Source organism: Saccopteryx bilineata, chromosome 2 (assembly GCF_036850765.1).
Source record: "Saccopteryx bilineata isolate mSacBil1 chromosome 2, mSacBil1_pri_phased_curated, whole genome shotgun sequence".
Classification (NCBI taxonomy): domain Eukaryota; kingdom Metazoa; phylum Chordata; class Mammalia; order Chiroptera; family Emballonuridae; genus Saccopteryx; species Saccopteryx bilineata.
The window spans coordinates 304527970-304551271 of NC_089491.1; the positions used below are offsets into that span (position 1 = coordinate 304527970).

The window sequence follows — 23302 nt, forward strand, 5'->3', positions numbered from 1 at the left end:
GGGGACTCTCCTTCCCAGGACATATATTAAGAAGTAGCAACTCTCTTATCCACCCTTTCTGAGGTTCTCCCATAAGGCTCAGCGGGTCAGGGAGAAGCAGGCAGCTCTAACGCGGACAGCAGGCATCAACCTGAGCAGAGCTGCGACCCAGGAAGACATGAATTCTTGGAAATGACAGAGGCCTATGAGTTGGAGACTTGCTAGCCTTGAGGAACGCTTACCTATCTATCATCATTGTGAGTCCACTGTCTTGAGCTCCTTCACCATACCCCCAACCCCCATGTTCCCTGTGCACCCTACCTGGGAAGTTAGGAAGGCGGGGAGTACTTTTCCCTTTGCACTGCTGGATAGACCAAGGCAAAGAGCTTACAAGCAACTTAAGGTTGGGGACAGAACAGGGACCAGGTCTCCACTGCAGCCCCAAACCTCCCAAGGACTCTGAGGGCCTCCCAGACAGGGCTTGTCTCATGCCTCAGGGGTGTTCAGAGGTCTACTGTCTCCCCCACCATCCTCCCAGCTGTCCAACCTTCAAAGCAAACAGCCCTAGGACCCCAACCCGCTGGTGGCCTCAATGGGTCCCATTGTCCAAGAGGCTATTTGGCTTGACCCCAGCCCCATCAGCAGCAGGGCAGCAAGCTTGGAGAGGGGTCTGCCTTATCCCCTCCTCAGCCTCAGCTGGCTGCCTTGGGGGAGCCCGTAGTGCAGGGGCCCTGCTGAATGTGACCTATTGTCTTCAGGGTGGATTTAGGAAGTGCCAAGCTCCCATCAAACAGCCCTGCTCCTCGGGTAAAACAAAAAAAGGGCTGTTCATTTGGGACCTTTTCTCCTTATCTCCTTTTCCTATCTCCTCAGGTTTTGCATGGTGTAGAGTTTAAAACCACTTCCCCTCTGAGCCAATCAGAAGCCGGGGCTCACCCCGTGGCCCTGAGCTAAAGTTATTTATAAACGCCTCCCTGGATTATTTGAGCAGAACCCTTTCGAACACCTCTGGGACACCTTTCAGCCGCCTGCTCCCCAGACACACCTTCAGCCTTGCCCAGCCGGCTCCGCTCACCCACCGGTAAGCCCCACCCAGCCCACCTCACTAGGCACAGGCGTGCTGAGGAGGGATGCCAGGAACCTGCTGGCCGGGGGAGGGCTGCGTGCCATCCCACGCTTGAGTGGGAGGGATGCCCCGCCCTGGGTCTGAGAGCAGCCCCCAGCCTCGAACCTCTGAGGAGCACTTTGGGCTCTCACCTCCATGTGAGGACCTGAGCCAGAAGTCAGGAGCCTAAAGCGAGGCTGTAGGACGGAGGCTCTGGTGGAGGAGGTCTGCCAGCCCCCCGAGCACAGTGGAGCAAAGCACCAGCTCCTCTGCAAAAGCTCCTTTCCTTTGCAAAGGAAAGAACAAAAATATTGGACCCTCCTCGGGGCGCCAGGCTTTGAAGCTGCTGGCTGTACCTCTCCCTTTCTTTTCAGTCTTGAAAGCAAAAAGCTCTTAATGCCTGGCTCCCGGGCCTGCTCTGTGGGCTGTCTCCCCCTCCTTCTGCCCCCCAGATGTCCTCTTTCACTCATTCACTCCTCCACCAGCTCCGGGCACCTGCCTGGGCGGCTGGGCGGCGTGGAATCTGTTTGTCGCCATTAATCCTGAGAGGTTGGAAGAGGAGGAAAGAAAGGAAACGGAGGAGTGGGAGAGGGCTGTTGAGGACCCGGCTTTCGCAGGCAGGTGGGATCAGGACCCAGGGACCTGACTCCCAGGTGACTCCTTTAACACAGGAGGGTTTAGGCCAGCCCAAGTGGTTCCCAGCCTCCTAAACGCAGCTCTAAGGGGTCTTAGGTCACCCTCAGGCATTGCCCCTGTTTCTCAAGATCAGCCCACAAGGTCCCAGCCTACATCAAACAAATCTTTCATCATTCTAGTGTAAACACCCCACTCACCCTTGGCCCCCCTGGGTCTGCGCACAGGGAGGAAAACTGGCTTTAAGGATGTGCCCCTCTGAAAGGCATAGCCTCCCAGCTTGGGCATGGGCAGATCACGAAGCTCTCCCTCTGGATGGCTTCACTCACATAGACACCCCCTCCTTCAGAGCCCCAGGGTCCTCCTCACTCTCACCCCGGGGCCCTGGCATTCGGAACCTGGCAAGACCCCCCCTGAGCAGCATGGAGACCAGCACATACGGCCTCCTCCACCGCCAGAATGGCCTCCCTGGGCACTTCCTAGAGCCTGGTCGACTGTACTGAATGCTCTCATCTGGACAGAACCCCGGACAAAGACACCCTCTTATCTCTTAATGTCGAGGGTCTCCTCAGGGATTGGCACAATTGGGTGCATGTGTGCTGCATTGACCCAAATAACCAGAGTCTGATCCAATGAGCTCCCTCAGGGAACAGGGCCAGCTCAGCAGTGACCAAGCTCTGGACTCCTTGGACTAGAGCAGCTGGCCCTGCACAGGCCTCCTTGTCCATTCACCTGCCTCCAAGTGAACCTCGCCCTGACCTCACAGACCCCTGGGTGTCGAACCTGAAATGTCCATTTCAGGGCTCCCACGGCCTTGGTCAGGTCTCCCTGCTGGAAAGTGCTTCTCAAAGTCCAGCCTCAATCTGGTTACTGGAGCTTATCTCTTCAGCCCTGCACCAGTCCCTGTCTCCAGCAAGGAAAGCAGACAGGGAGGGAAGCACGAGCTCAGAGATAAGGAGGGACGGGGGTAGCAGTAACTAACTCTAGGATGCCACTCCCTAGAACAGCCGGAGTGTGGGAGGCCAGCTCAGGGGCACCTCATTCCTCCCCTCACATTACTAATGGGGGAACTAGGCTGAGGTGAGGAGGGGATAGAAAATGTACCCGATAACATGGGGACAATAGGAATAAAAGGAGTGTTGACAAATGCCTTGGTGACCCACAGGCTTGCACTCTCCCTTCTGCCAGGGACATGGTTCCCAGCTGAGAGCTCAGCCCTCCTATCCCATCCCCATCTCCCCCCACCCACCCACCCCGCCACTCAGAGGCAGCTCTCACCCCGTGGCTCCCACCCTGGATGAGGCAGGAAGGAACCAGCAGCTAGAGCAACAGGGAAACCTCAAAGTGACCTTCCCTCTCCCCAGAACACAGCGACAGCCCCGGTAGAACCAGTGATAAGAACGCTAGGGTGGGTTGGCCAAGCCAGGACTGCTCCCGTGCCTGGTACATGTGCACATCAAAGATCAAAGAATCCCCCACCCCTTCCCCGCCCAAGCACAGCCAGGCTGGGCTAAGGAGAAGTCAGCCTGGCTCACAATGACAGAATCACCTCCAGACCTGCCCCAATCCCCACACACAGGTTCCTCGCCTCCCTATTCCCCAGATGCCCTGCCGTCTTCTAAAAAGATTTTCTGCTTTTCCTTTCACCAGTCCTGGGAGATTTTGGAGGGACAGGTCATGGGGAAAGGGAGAGAGAGGGATATAAGGGCAGATGTGAAAGGGAAGGTCAAGAAAGGCAGAGTGACCTGCCTAAGGTTGCAGAGCAAGGAAGAGAATCCGCAGCGTAATTGTAGTAATGAGAACAATAACCCAGCTGGAATCTGTTGCACGCTGACCATAGCCAGGCACTGTTCCAAGCCTTTCTATGCATTACCTTGGGCACTGTGCCCGGGCTCATCTCTGCTCACAGTACTCTGATGATGTAGCCAGACCTAGGCAGTGGGTGAAGATACCTGTGGGCTTTCTTTTTTTTTCTTTTTCTGAAGCTGGAAACGGGGAGAGACAGCCAGACAGACTCCCGCATGCGCCCAACCGGGATCCACCCGGTACACCCACCAGGGGCGAAGCTCTGCCCACCAGGGGGCGATGCGCTGCCCCTCCGGAGCGTTGCTCTGCACGACCAGAGCCACTCTAGCGCCTGGGGCAGAGGCCAAGGAGCCATCCCCAGCACCCGGGCTATCTTTGCTCCAATGGAGCCTTGGCTGCGGGAGGGGAAGAGAGAGACAGAGAGGAAGGAGGGGGTGGAGAAGCAGATGGGCGCTTCTCCCATGTGCCCTGGCCGGGAATCGAACCCAGGTCCCCCACACGCCAGGCCGACGCTCTACCGCTGAGCCAACCAGCCAGGGCTGGGCTTTCTTTTATATAAGCTCTTTGTGGGGTAATTAGGGTCTGACGAGGGGTCCTGGAGAAGCCCAGAGGGAGGTCTAGCCCATGCCCTCCCTACAAAATCCATTTCCCCTTTGCCCCCCCAAAGCTCCTTAGCTCTGCAAGACCTGTGGATCCCCTTGTCCCCAGATGTGACCCCATTCCCTTGTCAAGCTTTGGGAATTGAATTGTCCATACACCCACCTCTCCAACCCTCTGCTCTTCCCTTCCTGCCTTCTGTTTCTCTGAAGTTCCACAGCACCCCTCCAGGTCTCTCTGGTAAATCAGGACTGGCCCCTCCTTCCCTCCACAGTGGGGAGGGGGTAGAGACACCCTTTTGTTCCTTAATATTGTCACATGGCACCTGCTATTTATCCCTGACCTGATGGGGGTTGAAAGTGCTGTTTGATGGGAGGCAAGGCTGGGTGAGACACACCTGGCAATCGAGCACTTAACTTTTTCCAGCGATGCTAACGTCGGTGCAGAGCTCTGTGCTTGTTTACCTAGAGATCAAGTCATCAGATCTCCTATACCTCTCTCCCTTTCTTGCTCTCTCTTTCACCTTCCCACCTTTAGCCTGACATTGCAGGAGCCCTATCTGGGGGTTCCTGGGAGCCCCTGGACTCTCTGAGAACTGTCTAGAAGAGGCAGGCAGTGCCTCCCGCCTGCCGGCTCACCCTCTTGCCTGTCCCAACCCCCTTTCCTCCCTGGCCTGAAGTACTGGCTCAGGATGAAGTAACCTCCCGTCCTAAGCCCCACCCAACTCAACCCTTATTTTTAGAATTAGGAAGCACGACCAGGGCAGCTCCTGTGACTGCAGATTTGCCACTCTGGCTGTCATTTTCATGGGAACCCGGAGGCTAGGACTCGGAACCCCCAGCAGAGCCTTCTAGAAGAGAAAGACCCAGTAGTCCTGTCCTGTCAGCTGGGCTGGAAGGTCACCAGGGTGGCCCAAAGAGGGCACTCTCAATGCCACTCAGGGGACAGCCTCCAGGGCAGGATCAGGGTCATCTCTGGGAGGGCTGGGCTTTTCCACAGGAGCACTTGAATTGGAGCTGAGGGCCTGGTTCAAATCCCCATACTGCCTCTCTCTCTCTCTCTCTCTCAAGACTCAGGCTAGTCCTCAAGTTCCACTTTAGACAAAACTTTGTGAGTCCAGCTGGCAGCTGGGTTCTCCTTTTATTGTGGTACAAACTCAGGATTGAGAAAGCACCCAGAGCCTTCTTCCCCTCAACACCCTCTTTCTGGGATGGAAAGGGCAGTGCTCGTGGGGAAGGGACAGGTTTTGCGTTCCGGTGAAACCAGGCAGCTTTTTTGCCTGTTAGCCGGTATGAGCGGCACCTGCCCAAGCATCTAGTCCCCGTCTGTGGGAAGTGTGCCCGCAGGGGCAGCAAACATCCGAGTCTTCTACCTGAGCCCTCCAAAAGATCTCCAGCACCATTGCCCCCTCTCCGCCCTCCCTTCCCTGAAGTGACAGCCAGGAGCAGCCAAAGCCAATGCTGGTGTACAGGCTGGAGAGGTCCAAGTAAAGGAGAACTGAGGAGACAGAGATTCCAGGGCAGAGGGTCAAGAAAAGCTTCACAGCAGAAGGGGAAGAGCGCAGGAGGAAGGAGGAGAGGGATGAAGGGAGGAGGAGAAACCCAAGCAGGTCTTAAGGATGGGCAGGTCTAGAAAAGCAGAATGAGTCAGGGTGCCTCGGGTAAGGAGGAAAATGTGGACAGAGCCCAGAAGTAAAACTGAGCCAAGCTTGTTTGGGGGTACAGGATGGTGCCATGGATCCCAGCCAATAACTTTACCAAGTCCACCAAAACAGGGCCTGATAGTAAAAGGACAAACTTACTAAAAAGAAGGGGTTTAGGCTTTATTCTCCTGGAAATGAAGAAGTCAGGGTTCCTGAGCTGAGGATATAGGCTGGAGACAGGGAATCAGTTAGCAGGTGATTGCCATCACCCAGGTGTGAGAGAAGACCTGCGGGGGTGGGGGAGGGGAGAGACGCTGGCAGGAAATAGCAATGGGCTTGATGAACACCGAATGTGTAGGCTGGGGGAAGGGCAGGGCCGGGGCAGATGTGGGGGATAGGCCTGGCGGACAGGGAGAAAGGCACCACTGAAGAGGTAAGGAAACGGGGCCAGGGGAGTTGGATTAGTAGAGGTTCAGCAGGATCAAATGGCAACAACCCACTCCCCACAAATGCTACTAGAACTCAGAACCTTGAAAGCTGCTGGAGAAGCTCAGTGGGCTTCTGGGACCACTGCCTGCCAGTTGGCATGAAATCAAGATCTCCCATCACCCCCTCTTCCAAGAGGCTCCCTTTTCTGGGTTGGCTCCCTTTTCTGGGTTGGCTCCCTTTGAAATTGTGGCGGTTCTGGCCGGTTGGCTCAGTGGTAGAGCGTCGGCCTGGCGTGCGGAAGTCCCGGGTTCGATTCCTGGCCAGGGCACACAGGAGAAGCGCCCATCTGCTTCTCCACCCCTCCCCCTCTCCTTCCTCTCTGTCTCTCTCTTCCCCTCCCGCATCTGAGGCTCCATTGAAGCAAAGATGGCCCGGGCGCTGGGAATGGCTCCTTGGCCTCTGTCCCAGGCGCTGGAGTGGCTCTGGTCGCGGCAGAGCGACCCCCGGAGGGGCAGAGCATCGCCCCCTGGTGGGCAGAGTGTCGCCCCCTGGTGGGCGTGCCGGGTGGATCCCGGTCGCATGCGGGAGTCTGACTGTCTCTCCCCGTTTCCAGCTTCAGAAAAAATACCAAAAAAAAAAAAAAAAATTGTGGCGGTTCTTTTGCAACTGGTCTTCGGTGACCTGGAATAACGCCCCCTAAACCACATGTCTTTCTCTGAAGCCAGGCGGGAGCTCTGGGCTCCTCCAGAGGGCCACATTCCCCACTCACCGCCCCCATCAGGCCCTCCGGGCAAGCCATCTGGACAGCGAGACCCTTCCAGCCCCTGGAAAGAGTGGGGAGCACGGCTACCCTGCCTTACTGGAGGGTGAAGGTCTGGAAGTCTTTGAATAGTCTCTCCTAAGAGGAAGAAAGCACCCTCCCATCTTAATCCTAGTCGCCATGGCTGTTTGCTGGGTGCCTGGACGGCCAGCCACTTTACACACAACAATCTCCACGGCAACCGCCTGGGACTGTTGTTATGCCCACTTACAGATAAAGAAACCGAGTCTCTGAACCCAGGTCATCTGGCTCTGAAACATGCTGTGTTCCTTATGCTACCCTGTCTCTCACTTCTCCCACTGGAATGTCCCCATGCCATGACTCTTACTCAGTTCTGCCCATGTCTTCTCCAAAACACCATTCATTGATTCACTCAACAAGCATGTTGTGTACATCCTAAGCACAAGGCACAGGGCTGGGTGCAGGCACTGTGGGCAGGTTCAACCCCCACTTCCCTTCCACCTGGGCACTGTCTGTGGGGCTTTGCTGGATTTCCAGACTCTGCTTATAGCTCCTGATGGACCTGGGGGTCCCACAATCAAAGGAATGGAATGCATCAGCTCAACCTTTATCAATTTGGGCATAATTTTATTATAACAACAACTCACATTTGCAGCATTCTTTGCACTTTACACCACCTTCTCTTGTTCATTACCTCATTTGATTCTCACAACAACCCTGCGAGGTGGCTGTTACCCCATTTTACTGACAAGGGACCTGGGCTTCAGAGAGGTAACGCTGCCCCTTTGCCCTCGCCAGTAAAGCCAGACCAGGACTGGTTTCTAGAACCCTAGTTAACGCACTTTCCATCTCTCCCCCATGTTCTCTTCCACAGAAGGCATCAAACGCTTCCCTCTGAACACTTCCCCTGCACCCAGGATCCCCCCCTAGGAAGGTGGGAGACATCCTAGCTCTGAGTGGTTTCTCTTTTCAACCCCATCTCAAATCTTTTGCCAAACTGGCCAAAGCTACCCCACACAGCACCTCCCAGAAGTTACCCTCCCTCTGAGCCTGCCCCATGGCTTTCCTCTGCCTTGTGCCTTCCCCAAGGTCCTCCAAGTGCTTCTCCCAGCTCTGGAGGGCAGGGGAAAGGAGGGGAGACCAGTGGTCAAAGGAGGGAAGAGGCCCCGTCTGGACCTCTAGGGCTCTGCGCTTAGCTCTGTCAGCTGGGCTCCTGGAACATCAGCAAGGTTGCGCAAAAATTGAAGAGAGGAACAGCAGTACACAGGGTGGGGGAAAGGTTAGGTACAGGAAGTGTGGGAAAGCCAGCCAGCACAGATAATCCTGATTTCCCCTAACATGCCATTGTCCCTCATCCCCGGGGAAACCTGTTGGTGAAGTCCTAGGCGTCTCCTTCAAGAAAGAGCCTGCTTAAAGTCACTTTAGCCATCCCCGTGCCTCCAGGCAGACTGTTTTCTCTATTTCTTCCAAGCTGACTGGCTGAATGGTACTAGCCTTTATGCCAGGGAAACTGAGGTATTGGGAGGGGAGGGGCTTGTGGAGACATCAGGGCCCTTGGGGGGAGGCAAGGGGTAGAATCAATTTGCTGAATCTCCGCTGAGATTCCTGCCCTCGCAGTCCCACTGTTTTGTTTTGTTTTTTTTCTGCCTGGTGTTCAGCGGGGGTGACAGTGATGTCACAGGTGCAGAGTGCCAGCCATGTGCTCAGCGCCAAGCAAAACAGCCAGGGCGAGTGTGTGCATCATCAGTGCCCGGGAAGGAAGGCCACCAAAAGAAGTGATTCTGGTGGAAGGACTTGAAAGAAAAAAGGGAGGCACCTTCTGGATGGGGGCGGGGAAGACCAGCATAAAACTGCTGCAGTGAGGACTAGAGAGAGAAGGCCCAAGCAGGTACCGGGGAGGGATGCCCCTCATCCTCCCCTTCTCTGCTTCTCCCAAAGCCTGTCAATGCCCCAGACATGAGCCAGCCCAGGCCCCGCTACGTTGTAGACAGAGACGCCTACTCTCTCACCCTCTTCGATGATGAGTTTGAGAAGAAGGAGCGGACGTACCCCCTGGGAGAGAAACTTGGCAGTGCCTTCAGGTAATGTGACCCAGAGCCCAGGCTCCTCTCCTCTGCTCCCCAGCAGAAGCCCAGCTCTCACACCAGCATCCCTAAGACAGAGCCTGGGAAAGCTTGGGAGGGGTGGTTTGGAACACTGAATCAAAGACCCTACCATTTCATCTGTCCTGAGACTCCCAGGGAAGATGGAAAGTAGGAGTAAGGACTATCCACAGCCTCAGCAGGACCATCCCCAACCCCCTGCGTGAGGTCATGCCATATTCTCACTCCACTCAAGTTTCTCTTGGGTTCTTAAGGAGCTACAGATGGGCATGCTACAGCATGGTTGGGGGAGGGGGGCATCAGAGCCCTTATTTCATGACCTGTCCCCTCTTTATTAAGAAAAACCTGAAGCAACCACCACCCCATGCTCTTTGTCCTCATTCTCTTGAACTGTTCCTTCCTTCTCCTGGTCCAGAGAATGCCCAAAGCGGGTCACTAAATTCCTGGGCTGTCCTAAAGGGAACCTACCAGGATGTGGTCCTGCCAGCCCCTGGGCTATTTCCGGTCTCAGGTCTTTGGCACTTTGATGGTGGTAGCCAAACCTGGTCTGGAAGGAAGGGCTCCAGAGGTGATCTAGGCTCACACTCCGGAAGCCTGAGGCTGTAAGCTTCACCTCCCCCTACCCAGACTCCTGGCAGACCTCAGGCAGGCTCGCTGTAGGCTGGCTCCTGTAGGCTGGCTCCGTCTTCCTCACTCCCTGGGGGAAACAGCTGATTCAGTTACCTGGATTGAGGTCACTGGCAATGGCTGAAGTGGAGATGCAGGTGGAACTGGTTCAGACCAGGGGAATCACCCATTTCAGTTTTCACCAAAAGCCCAGACCCAACCCTGCCTCTCCTGAGAGACTCCATCTCTACCCAATTCCAGCTACGGCCTTGGGTGGCCCGTGTCCAGGCACTGTACCCACAGCTGTGCCCCTCAGATCGTTGGGCTCTGCCAACCTCGGTGCCCAAAGAACTTAAGTTTGGGTTGTTTCTGCACTGGAGGGATAAGGGTACCTGCTGTTGTCCTAAAAAGTTCAGATGATGAAAGCTATAAAGAGATGAAGGGAACTAACCCATGAGGCTGGCATGAGAGCTTTGCACAGTGCCTAACACACAGAAGGTGCTGCAATAAATATTTGCTGAATGAATGAATGTCTAGAGAGCTTATCCCTCTGCCCACTTCTCTCTTGACTTCTGAAGCCTCCACAGAGGTGGCTGGCATCACTGTCCAGCTCTTCTCTCAGGCTCCAGGTTGTTTTTCTCAACATAGGGCAGGCTTGCAAGTGAGGCTGGGCAGGTACAAGCCTTCGAGTGGGTTGTTTTTCTTTCCCTAGCCAGCTGTGTATTCACAAGTCCAGTTTTCCCTGCCGCAAACAAACCTGAGATGGTTCCTGCAGGGCTGGTTCTCTCTCAGGACAAGGCTTTAGAGATGCTTTTAGCTATTTAACACCAGTCTAAGCTCCCTAGTCACCCCAGAGGAGACTAGGGAGCCAAATGTATATGGTGATGATTTTCCACAGAGTGTTGGTGGGGACAGAAAATCTGCACAGACCATACAGGGTACAAAGCATTGCCTGTGTGGGTTTCAGTCTTGGGTGAAATCCAGGGGACCCAGTGGCAGGGAAACTATTGTTGAGCAACAGCAAAGAGCGAGAATCGGTGCTGGGCAGGGAAGGAGGCCTAATCAGAGTGGGCCAGTGAGTCATCAGGTGGGCCCTGGGTATTTGAGTTCCCTCAGCTGCGGGAAGAAAAGCAAATGCCTCCCACCCTCTTCTAGTCATCAGTCCCCCAGCTGTCACCTTCAAGTTCGTAGGCCCTTGTTCTTGCCGCTCCCGAGTTTCTGTGAAAGGACCTGGAGGTGTTCAACAAACAGGGCAGGGAGTGACTCTCCCCACCCTGTGCTGCCCGGTGAACGGCTCCCTGTTCTTCCCTCCCCTGATGAATTAACAGGGGAAAGAACTTGGTATTGGAGACAGCACACAAAAAGGATGGTGGGTCCTTAGAGGCGTACCCTGCGGAGACAACGGAGCCTTCCTTTTGGAAGAAGTTCTAAGAAAGATGCCAGCGGCCCCCACTCAGCCTGAGTTTCTATGTTTTTTTGTTTGTTTGTTTTTATATTGGTTAATTTTTACAGTGAGAACATAATCACTTTCCAAAAAGGGGAAGGTTTAGCAGCAGGCCTGTAGCCTATTCCTTTTTTTTACCAAAGATCCTTGGAGCAAAGGGGGGATCCCCACTCAGATTTCCTTGCCAACAGTCTAGAATCCAGAGGTTTTGGTAAGCAAATATATGACATTTACTAGTGGAAAATAATGGTGAGTCTATATCTATAAAATGCATTTAGCAATACAGGGTGGGGCTAAAGTAGGTTTACCCCTAATTGTGAGTACACAAAACACAGAGTTTATTCTTGTATTATTATTTATTAATTAGGCTATTATTTTCCATGGGAACTACTTTTGCCGCACCTTGTATATAATTGTTCTGCCTGGATCACTTATTACAAATACCCTCGGACAGGGTGAGTTTCAATACCAGCTCATCCTTTCACTAATTCATTACTCAACAAATATTTACTAAGCACCCTAACGTAATGCATAAGGTATACAGAAGTAAACAAGAGAGACATACTTCTCACTATAGTGAATTTGCTGGGAGAGAGAGACGAAAAGCAAGTCATTAAACACAGGGCACACACGGAGCTAAGGAGCCCAGGCAAGGGAGCCCAGACCCATGCTCAGTAAGACAGGAAACCCAGAGAAGCCATTCCTGGAGAAAGACCAATAGAGATGGGGGGCAGGGGGGAGGCTGGACTTTACACCTCCGAAGGGGAAGCTGCCGTGAAATCCATGCCTTGAAGCCAAGTCCTGTAGACTTCCCAGGCAGGCAACAGCCAGCAGAAGACCTCCAGCTAATGCACAGGGCACGCTGATGGCTCTCATGAGCAAGCCCCTGCCTTTTCTCCTCAGTATCCCTTCACACTCCACAGTATGGGTACTCACCAAATTTTGAATGAATTTTGAAAGAATGCCTGAGCAGCAACAGGATATTGTAATCCCTCCCCAACTTGGGGCATCCTAGCCGGTACAGTGCTGATGGGAACCTGCCCTTTCCCCTCCAGATGTTCCTCAGCCAAGATCAAGACCGTGGTGTTTGGGCTGCTCCCCGTGCTCTCCTGGCTCCCCAAGTACAAAATCAAAGACTACCTCATCCCCGACCTGCTTGGCGGCCTCAGCGGTGGATCCATCCAGGTCCCACAAGGTGAGAGGACCCTTAGCCAGGCCTGGTCCTCTCCCACCCCCACCATCTCTGGCCTCTACAACCCACCATGTTCCTGCGCCTTCAATCTCTCGTCCCCTGCAGGAATGGCGTTTGCTCTTCTGGCCAACCTTCCTGCGGTCAACGGACTCTACTCCTCCTTCTTCCCTCTCCTGACGTACTTCTTCCTGGGGGGCATACACCAGATGGTGCCAGGTAAGACCTCTCCCCTCCCAGCTGGCAGGATGACCTGGGCCACAAGGACAGGTGGGGTGTAGAGAAGGGTCCGTGTGATTTTCCATCCACATTCTCTAGCCGGTGCCTGTTGGTTCTGGAGGGACCATCACTGTGCCAGTACCAGGTCCTCTGTGACCTTGGAGAAGCCACTTAGCTTCTGTGAGCTCAGTTAGCCTTATGAGTTTTGCCTTCCTTTCTAGAATGTGGGGAAGATTTGGTGGAACAAGATAAGCCATGTGCCATAAAATGTTAAACAGTTGTGAGAAGTTACTGTCTAACCCCCAGGCTGGTCCCAGAAGGCCACTGCAGGGGACATTTGGACTTCTCTGGTACTAAGTGAGATAGAGAAAAAAGACCTAGTCACGAGGCTTGTTTCTGGGGCGGGTCCTGCTTGTATTTGTAAACTTAGCGCCTCCCTTGTCCAATGACACGACATGAATAGTTGAGAGGAACACGCCATGAAAAGTGTATACCACGGCTGGGTGTGTGGCGACATGCGGAGAGCAGCCTGGGAGACCTGGGGCTCCATCCCCTGGGGGTCGGGGAGCAGTCCTGGGCCCCTTGATTGTGTTCATGGGTTGGGTCCAAACCTCTGACTTTTGCTGGCTGGGTGGGGCACCACAGGTACCTTTGCTGTTGTCAGTATCCTGGTGGGTAACATCTGTCTGCAGCTGGCCCCAGAGTCAAAGTTCCGGGTCTTCAACAATGTCACCAACGAGAGCTACGTGGACACAGCGGCCATGGAGGCCGAGAGGCTGCACGTGTCAGCAACACTGGCCTGCCTGACTGCCATCATCCAGGTGAGGGGGACGGCCAAACCCCTGCCAGGGCCCCAGCCCAGGAGGGCATCAGACTGCCCTGTCCCTAGGTCCTAGACCCAGCTTTGATGTTAAAGCTGATTCAGGACTCTACCTCCTCCATCTGCCCCATTCTCGGGGCCACCAAAGACCTTGGAAAGCCAGCTGTCTCCTCACCTCCCCCCAGCAGGCCCATGACCTGACAAAACTGTCCCGAGTCCACGACTGTCTCACAGACTCGCGGCCCCTCCCCGCTCCCCGAGCAGAGCCAGCTTTCTGCCCACACAGTCCTCTCGGTCCCTAACATCTCTTATCCCCCAACCTCCTCTGCTCCGACACACAGCATCCCCCACACAGCATAAATTTCTTTTCCACCACATGCAAAAGACTCCGCTAGGTCTTGTGAGGGGGAGCACCACCTGTCAGAACGCCAGAGCCGGAAGCAACCTCAGACGGCACCTTTCATTCATTCCTTCATTTAGTTAATATTTCTTAGTTGGTACATTGTGCCAGGAACTGGGCTAGGCCCTGGGGATCAAAGATAAGTAAGAAGGAGGCCCAGTTCTCCAGAAGCTCCCAGCTCAGCGGCTGAAGTAGCCATGTCAACAGATAAATGTGGAGGCAGTGAGATAAGCAGCATAATAGAGCTATGTACAAATAGTGTGGGAACACCAAAAGGAGTCAGGGGAGGCCTCTCCTCAGAGAGGAGGTGACATTTGACTCAAGTCTTAAAGGATGACTAGCAGTTGACCAGTAAGCGATTGAATAAGGTGTGGAAGGACGGCCCAGGCAGAGAAAACGTGCCCCAAAGCACTGAAGCCTCAGAGAGGGCGAACTGATCAAGGCAAGGACTGTGGTGGGTCTGGGGGACAGGGGGCCTTTGCGGGTGGACCAGAGAGAGGCTAGAAAAGTAAGCATGGACCTGACAATGAGGTCTGTCCCCTAGGCAGTGGCTTTGGGTCCAATTGGCAGTTTAAGGATCATTCGGGCTACAGAAATAATGGGTGGGAGGTGGATTGCTATTGGGAGACTACAGAGACTCAGGCAAGAGTACTGAGGGCCTAGACCAGTGGGGGCTGTGGAAGGGCTGAGGAGATGGGGTGGACTTGAGGAACATTTTGCCAGGAGAGGGTGGTGGAAAGTGGCACAGTGTTTGTGAACAGGGTCTAGTGATAGATGGGGCATGGGAGGTGACAGAAGGATGACTCCCAAGGTATTGTTTAGCTAACTGGGTGGATGGCAGTCATCTACTGACAGAGAAAACACCAAGGGAGGGCCAGTTTCATTCATGGATGAGGAAACTAAACCAGAGAGGCAGAGTGACAAAGAGACCGGTGTCCTAAAGGGACCCAAGTTCTGCTGGCACAGTAAAGAGCAAGACAAGGTCATGAAGGACTGATTTCCCTAGAGCTGCTACTGCCCGGGGCTGCACAGGACTTCCAGCACTGGGTTTGGATCAGGCAGATACGGAAGATGCTGACCCTCTTGGTCATTCCCCCCTCAGATGGGCCTGGGCTTCATGCAGTTCGGCTTTGTGGCCATCTACCTCTCCGAGTCCTTCATCCGGGGCTTCATGACAGCTGCTGGCCTGCAGATCCTGATCTCAGTGCTCAAGTACATCTTTGGACTGACCGTCCCCTCCTACACAGGCCCAGGGTCCATCATCTTTGTGAGTCTAGGACCATGCCCTGCAAATGGGGAGCGGCTCAGGCTGACACCACAGCCAAGTTTGCTGTTTTACACAGTTAAGAACTTCTCATGATGAGATGCCGTCAAGCAAGGACTGGCTGACTGGTGTCAGGAGGGATGTTGAGGAGGTTCTCACGATGGGAGGGAGAGTCAAACACATGGCCTTGAAGGCTTGATGAGGTTCTCTGTGGTTAACACCTGCAGAAAAGGAGAGGTACACTTGTAATCGGTTCCCCATTCCACTGCCTGGGAAGTCCTTCCTCATGTCTAGTCTCTATCCCTCCTCCATTAGCTTGGAATCTTTCTAGAGAAACAGGAAGGGAATCAGCATTCCTATCCCAGCATGAGCTCCAGACATGCCTTTTGGAAGAGGGTGGTGAAAAATGGCACAATGTTCATGACCAGGGTCTAGATCCTGCTTTGGTCTGCTGCTATGAGCACTGACGATATCCCTTCACGGGCTCAGACGCCCAAGGGTGGGGGTGGTATGGGAAGAAAGAAAGGGTGGGAGCCCATAGGTATGATGCTTTCTCCACCAGACATTCATTGACATTTGCAAAAACCTCCCCCACACCAACATCGCCTCGCTCATCTTCGCCCTCACTAGTGGCGCATTCCTCGTATTGGTGAAGGAGCTCAACGCTCACTACATGCACAGAATCCGCTTCCCCATCCCTACAGAGATGATTGTGGTAAGGACCTTGCCTGGGGCTGGGTACTGAGGGTCAGGTTAGAGGGGCCAAGAAAGATGAATCCAGCTCCAGCCAGGTCCAGGGAAGCTCTACCCACCGGCACCGCCCTCCACTGTCAGTCAGGGGGAATCCCTTCCATCCCCCCGCATATGGCTTCCACTCTTCCTGATCCTTGAGGTCTTGCCCCTCAAAAAGGCAAGCAAGTGGGATTTGGGTTCCCCAGAGAAAAGGGAGGCTTGAGAGAGATGTCTGCCCAGACCCCAACTTCAAACCAATCCCCATTCTCTGCTTTGGGGGTTGCAGGTGGTGGTGGCAACAGCTGTCTCTGGGGGCTATAAGATGCCCAAAAGGTACCACATGCAGATCGTGGGAGAGATCCAGCATGGGTGAGTCCTGGGGGAAAGCCTGGCACCACCCCTTACACTCCCCATCAAGGTCTAGGCTTAGAAGCTAAGTTGAGGCAGACTCTGTGAAAGTGCATTATAAACTCTGTGACACTGACCAGCTGTGAATCACTACCACACTGATTATGGGAAGAGCCACACAAGGGCCAGTGCTAGCTGTTTCATGAACAGTGAGTCTTCATTGCCGCACTCCCCCCAGAAGTCTCATTCCAATGGATGCTGTTAAAACAGTGTCTCTCAGCCCTGGCCGGTTGGCTCAGCGGTAGAGCGTCGGCCTAGCGTGCGGAGGACCCGGGTTCGATTCCCGGCCAGGGCACACAGGAGAAGCGCCCATTTGCTTCTCCACCCCTCCGCCGCGCCTTCCTCTCTGTCTCTCTCTTCCCCTCCCGCAGCCAAGGCTCCATTGGAGCAAAGATGGCCCGGGCGCTGGGGATGGCTCTGTGGCCTCTGCCCCAGGCGCTAGAGTGGCTCTGGTCGCAACATGGCGACGCCCAGGATGGGCAGAGCATCGCCCCCTGGTGGGCAGAGCATCGCCCCATGGTGGGCGTGCCGGGTGGATCCCGGTCGGGCGCATGCGGGAGTCTGTCTGACTGTCTCTCCCTGTTTCCAGCTTCAGAAAAAAAAAAAACAAAAACAAAAAAAAAAAACAGTGTCTCTCTGATCAGTCCTTATCTGGCCCTTTGCCCTGTTCTAATGCATTGGCTCTTTTTATCCACATGGACAGAAAGCTATTAGGATGAACCAAATTCATTAAGCATCCTCTCTGGGCCCTCGGAGGAGTAGGGCAATGCTGTGCTGCAGAGTTGGAGTAGGTGGGGGAGGGGTGCTCACAACACTGAGGGCTGGTGAGTGTAAAGAGTCCAGAATCTGGACGTGAAGCTACGAGGCCCTGCCCAATACTGGCTCTGTGACCTTGGACCAGCTTGGTCTTCTGAGCCTCAGATTCCTACTTTGTCAATGGGAGTGATGGCCCTACAGCATTGTACTGAGGACTCAGATTGAAAGGGTAGCTCACATGAGACCCTAGCACCAGGGGGGCCCGCTGGGCACTGTGGTTCCCGCAGGACTCGGCGCCCTCCCTCTCCTCACACCCTGGGCCCTGCCTCCTCTCTGGCTCTTCGGCAGGTTCCCTACTCCTGTGCTGCCTGTGGTTTCACAGTGGAAGGACATGGTGGGCACAGCCTTCTCCTTGGCCATCGTAGGCTATGTCATCAACCTGGCTATGGGTCGGACATTGGCTAGCAAGCATGGCTATGATGTGGATTCTAACCAGGTACATCTGCTACCCCTGGAAGAACTGAGCAGGACAAGCCAGGGCCCACAGAGGCCTGGCAAAAGATATCTAGGGGCTCTGGACTGAGGTGAAGAAGGCTGCTTGCCAGTGGGCAGAGGGTCTCTGACCCCAAAAGCTGACTTCTGCTTGATTGGGAATATATGGCTTTTGTTTGTGTGTGAGAGAGAGAGAAAAGAGAGAAAGGAAGAGAGAGAGGAGAGAAATAAGAATCATCAACTCATAATTGCATCACTTTAGTTGTTCACTGATTGCTTCTCATATGTGCCTTGACCATGGGGCTCAAGCAAGCCAGTGATCCCTTGCTTAACCTTGGGCTTCAAGCCAGTGACCTTTGGGCTCAAGCTGGCGACCATGGGACCATACTGATGATCACATGCTCAAGCCGGCAACCCCTCAGTCAAGCTTGTGAGCCCGCACTCAAGCTGGCAATCTCAGGGTTTCAAATCTGGGACCTCAGTGTCCCAGGTTGACACTCTATCCACTTTATCACCACCAGTCAAGCCTGATTGGGAGTATATGGCTTTTTAGCAGTCGGTCATGTCCTAGGTCCAGAGTCCAGCTTACATGGCCGACTGGGTTTGGTCTATACCCCGCAACCCTAGCCCTACACCCCCAACACCCAACCCTGCCTCTGACCCCACAGGAGATGATCGCCCTGGGCTGCAGCAACTTCTTTGGCTCTTTCTTTAAAATCCATGTCATTTGCTGTGCTCTCTCTGTCACCCTGGCTGTGGATGGAGCTGGAGGAAAATCCCAGGTGAGCACTGTGCCAGAGGAGGGAGGGGTGCGGGAGGGGAACAGAAGATTTGTCCCAGAGAATCCCGGGAACCCACAAGCCAGGCCCGCTGCTCCTCCAACCTTCCTGTCTCTTCCCTAGTCTCCACTCCACCAGAGGCATCGACTGGAAGCGAATCCAGAGTAACACTCCCTCTTTCCAACTCTTTCTCTGGACAGGTGGCAAGCTTGTGTGTGTCTCTGGTGGTGATGATCACCATGCTGGTCCTGGGATCCTATCTGAACCCTCTCCCTAAGGTAAGAGCCCAGCAGGAGAATAGCAGCCAGCAAAAGACTCCAGTAAAAACAACCCCTTAGAGCTGGGCAGCACTTTACAGATTACAAAGTGCTGTCACGGTTGTACTTTGTCCTAATCACAACCTGTAGAGAAGACAACATGGATTTGCTCTCCCCATTTTACAGGTGAGGTATACTGAGGCTGAGAGAGTGTCTAAGTGATGTGCTCATGGTGGTACAGCTCACAAGTTCAGGGCTGGTCCCAGACTCCAGCCTCCAAACCTCAGGGTTGATTGCTCAGTCCGTTGACAAGTGCCTACGAGCGCCAGCATAGGAAGACTCTAGGCATGGGCCATTTGGGTATAAGAGAAGAGGGGAAGTGAGAGGATGGGGCCAGGATGGGCCCCATGACTCTAGCACATGTGCTCTCTACAAGCCTAAGCCTGAGAGTGCAGAGATATGGGGGTTGTGCTGGAGAAGTTATGGAACTCTAGTTCTGTCCTGCCAGGCTCCAGGGTCAGGTGTGTGTGTAAGAAGGGCAGGAAGAAGGGGACATCACAGTGACAGGAACAATGTTCTGCTTCCCTAGTCTGTGCTAGGAGCCCTGATAGCTGTCAACCTCAAGAACTCCCTCAAACAACTTGCCGACCCCTACTACCTGTGGAGGAAAAACAAGCTGGACTGTGTAGGTATTGGGCGGCCTCTGGGTACCTGTCTGAGCCCTGCCCTCTTCCTCAACCTTACAGACCTGTCATTTGTCTTGTGAATGATCTCTCTGGCCAACAGCTCCTGAATTTGCATAACTAAGAGCTAAGAGCTCAGGTTTTAGAGTGAGATACCCTATGTAAGCTCTACAGTTAATACAGGTCCTTGAAGTTCTTTGAGTCTCAGCTTCCTCATCCATGAAATGGGTATTTTATCCTTTCTACCCCCTTAGGGGCAACCCCTTAGGGTTGCTTAAGAAGAAGAAATGAGATGACACAAGAAAGGAGTACTTTGTTGAATTGTATCTTGTGCTCAATAAAACTTAGCTATTATAGTTCCAAAAAAAGCAAAAGGAAATAGTTTTTAAAAATCAAAAAGAAAACCTTAGAACATAAAGCCAGTATATCAGTGTCTTAAGTGAGTTATCAGCCTTCTCTGGAGTTCTATTTTCTCATCACAGCCGCGTCACACACTGATTCTGAAGATTAAATGCGATCGTAATGGGAAAGCACTGTATTACCATAGAATACTCTGAAAACATGACTTAAGTTATCGTTAGCCACATTCCCACTACATCTTCCCCTGGACAATAGTAAAGAGAGGCTACTACATGTTGACAACACGTAAGTCCCATCAGAACCTATGAGAAAGGACTTACTAAGCTTCTTTGAGATGATAAAACCAAGGCTCAGAAAGGTTAAGTAACTTGTCAAAGGCCACAGAGGTAGTAAGTGGTACAGTTGGGACTGAAACTTTAAGTCTTAGACCCAAACCTCTGGGCTGTACTATCTCCTAGGGGAGCCAGAGAAGTGAGTGGTCCAACCTGGAGTCGTCCAGTAGGTGAGTGAGTGAGTGATGAAGAAAGGAGAAATAAAGTCCAAATTCCCAGCCCACAGGTGTGCTTTTACCCCATCCCAACAACCCCTGACCATGGCAATTAGTCCCGAATATTCACAGAGTGCTTTGGGTACCCACCTAATGCTTACAATTCTCTATAAGAATTGGGCAGATTTCTTTCCTTTAAAGAAATCTGGGGAACTCCAAAGGACTGTAGGGGGCCTTGCCCCCCACCCACCAGACTCCAGGAAACATCACCTAAGCCCGTGTTGGGCACACACAGCTTACTGGTAGATGGAGAAAGGAAACTCATGTTTATTGATCATCCATTGGTTGCCCATCACTAGGCTAGGACCTCTCTGTTTCTTAATTCATTAATCCTTTCATGAAGCAGGTATTATTATTACCCCTTTGTGGATTAGGCAACTAGGACTCACATAGCTTAAAAGAAAGAGAATGAAACTTGGAACTTAGGACTGACCTAACACTATTGCTCTTATCATTATGCCCTCCAAGACCTCTGTATGCTGGGCTTGTCTATTAAAAACTAGATAAAATCAAGGAGCCATACTCAATATAGGGAAAATAGACAAATGTAATCAAAGCATAAAGACATAAAACCGTGCAAAAATGGCATGAAAATGGAAGGTTGGATCTGTGTTGTGCTAACAGAGAATGGCCTTGGCTAATCCAGGAAGACTTCCTGAAAGAGGCAGTTTTCTTCCCAGGTCTGTTTTGACATCTCTCTCTTCACAGTGTGTCTGGGTGGTGAGCTTCCTTTCCTCCTTCTTCTTGAGCCTGCCTTATGGTGTGGCAGTGGGTGTCACCTTCTCCATCCTGGTTGTAGTCTTCCAGACCCAGTTGTAAGTAACAACCCATCTCCCAAGACACAATGAGGTAGGGGGTCACCTTGGCCAGCCTGCCAAGGACTCCCTTGCTGATGTCTACCTAACCCATCCCACCATACCCTGCCATCTTCTGGGTCTGGCACTGAAGGTGCTGCTAGGCCTGAGGAGAGACAAACCCAGCCAGGACTGTGGGCACAGTTTAAGTTGTCGGATTTCCCATATCCTGAAAATCCCAGATGAAGCCATCATGGTCTTGGAGGGTTGGGGGTCTTGAAGGGAGAGGTAGAGAAAGTCAGGGAACAGCAGGTAGGTAAGACTCAGTGTCCTTTCAAAGGCACTGCCAGACACCAAACCAAATGGGACCCCACCCCAGGGGAATATGAGGCCAGAGCAGACACTGTGTCCTTCCTATAAAAAGATTAAATAGAACAGTGGATCCAGGCCAGGGTAGGAAGGATGCTATATGTTAGGGAAGCCCTACCTTCTCTTCTTGAGAACTAAAGAGCAGAAAGCAGTGACTTAAGGGCCAATTAAGCTTGTCACCATATGTACCTCCACCCCATCTCCCTGCTGAGTCCCAGTCTGGGAGCCATGTCAAGGGCCTCTCACCCTTCTGGTTATAGCTCAGCCACCAGGCATGTGTCTTCAGTGAAGAAAGACAAACGCAACAAGGCCAGGGGTGAGGAAGGGACCCTCTCCCGCCCTGCCCCTGCCCCTCCCCCAGTGCCCACCCCAGCATCTTCATGCCCATTCGGTATCAGCATCCATTCACATTTTTTTTCTCCTTCATCTAGTCGGAATGGCTATGCTTTGGTCCAAGTCATGGACACGGACATTTATGTGAATCCCAAGACCTACAATAGGGTGGGTAACCCAAACTGATGACCCTCCTTTTTTGCTCTGTCCCCACCCCAAATAAAAGAGTGTTTAAAAAAAAAAGTTAATAAAGACATTTCTGCTACCTGAACTCAGTCTCCCTGTCACAGGTCCAGGAAATCCAGGGGATTAAGATCATCACTTACTGTTCTCCTCTCTACTTTGCCAACTCGGAGATCTTCAGGCAAAAGGTCATTGCCAAGGTAAGTGTCAGTCCTCTGGTGACCAGAAAGGCTGAACCAGAAAGAGGGGCCAGAAGATGGAAGAAAGGGGGCTGGGAGCCAAGGCGGGCCTCTTCCAAAAAGGGTGGAGTCAAGCCTGCTGTTGACTCTTTCCCTACAGACAGGTGTGGACCCCCAGAAAGTATTGCTGGCCAAGCAAAAATACCTCAAGAAGCAGGAGAAGGAGAAGATGATGCCCACGCAACAGAGAAAGTCCCTGTTTATGAAAACCAAGGTGAACTGAGGCTAAGCACGGCCCATGCCCTCTCCCCAGAGCCCTCTCTCATCTTGCACCTCGATGCGCCTCTCCCAGCACCCTTTGAGGCAAAGACAAAAGTCTCTGAGGACATTGCTCAGTGGCCACTGACCATTCTTACCGTTGGGTGAGGGATGCCAGTTCCCATGTCCCCCCATTCTCTGTTAAGATTGAATATGACCCATTAACTTAGGAACAACTCCAGACAGGGAAGAGCAGTGAATATCCTGGGGTACGCAGCCAGCCCAGAGCAGCATGGTGGCGTTAGAGGGTGAGAGTTAGAGGGTAAAACAGGCAGGCATGGACAAATGCAAAAATGAGCTCAATTATTTCCAAAGAACTCCCTCCCAGAATAGAGTAGGCTGTGGCTTCAGGGGCCCTCTTGGAAGGGCCCTCCAACTTTGTCTGGGTGCTGAGAGACCACGCTGCAGGCCCTCCCTGGGGAAGGGGCTTTGGGAGATGTCTCTCCCAGGAGGATTTCAGGGCTGGCATTCACCATGATCAAGCTCAGTGGTTCTCCTTCACCTGCAGGCTCCTTGGCCCTGCTTGAACCACAGCAAAGTCTGGTTCAGTTTGCTGATGCCCCATTCCCCCCCTTCAGACTGTCTCCCTGCAGGAACTCCAGCAGGACTTTGAGAACCCCTCCCCAACGGACCCCAACAACAACCAGACGCCAGCCAATGGCACCGGCGTGTCCTACATCACCTTCAGCCCTGACAGCCCCCCAGCTTCCCACTGTGAGCCGCCGGCCCTTGCTGAGACCCCCCGTGAGCCCACTGATGTGCTGGCCAGTGTCCCGCCCTTCGTCACCTTCCATACCCTCATCCTTGACATGAGTGGGGTCAGCTTTGTGGATCTGATGGGCATCAAAGCCTTGGCCAAGGTGAGGCCCTCAGGCAGAAGGAACACCGGTCACCCCCCATGCATACCCTCGCCCCTGCTCTCCCACACTCCCTTTTTTTGTGACAAGCTGAGAGAGTACGCACACCAAGGAGACTCAAGGTCCCTAAGGCTCCCTTTCTCCCAGACACGAGCAGGACAAGATGTTCTGTGCAGAGCGGGTCAAGATAGCCAAGACAATGAGCAGCGAGAGGGAGACGGAAGTCCAGGCCCTGCGGT

The 23302-nt window shown here is 53.3% G+C and overlaps 1 protein-coding gene across 2 annotated transcripts in view; it reads left to right on the forward strand.

Annotated features, from left to right (window-relative positions):
• Positions 1-991: 991 nt before the first annotated feature.
• Positions 992-23302, forward strand: part of SLC26A9 (solute carrier family 26 member 9) — a 30815-nt gene continuing 8504 nt past the window's right edge. Inside the window, exons 1-17 of one of the 2 annotated variants that reach the window (XM_066261532.1) lie at positions 992-1060; positions 8911-9053; positions 12180-12319; positions 12422-12532; positions 13178-13353; positions 14855-15019; positions 15579-15731; positions 16035-16117; positions 17261-17408; positions 18073-18186; positions 18384-18461; positions 19030-19125; positions 20739-20845; positions 21625-21694; positions 21817-21909; positions 22049-22162; positions 22785-23066. In XM_066261532.1, the coding sequence (XP_066117629.1) occupies positions 8929-9053; positions 12180-12319; positions 12422-12532; positions 13178-13353; positions 14855-15019; positions 15579-15731; positions 16035-16117; positions 17261-17408; positions 18073-18186; positions 18384-18461; positions 19030-19125; positions 20739-20845; positions 21625-21694; positions 21817-21909; positions 22049-22162; positions 22785-23066 (2055 nt within the window). In that variant the 5' untranslated portion in view covers positions 992-1060; positions 8911-8928. Of the gene's footprint in view, positions 1061-8872; positions 9054-12179; positions 12320-12421; positions 12533-13177; positions 13354-14854; positions 15020-15578; positions 15732-16034; positions 16118-17260; positions 17409-18072; positions 18187-18383; positions 18462-19029; positions 19126-20738; positions 20846-21624; positions 21695-21816; positions 21910-22048; positions 22163-22784; positions 23067-23302 lie in introns of those variants that run through there. The other variant, XM_066261533.1, reaches the window with a different exon arrangement.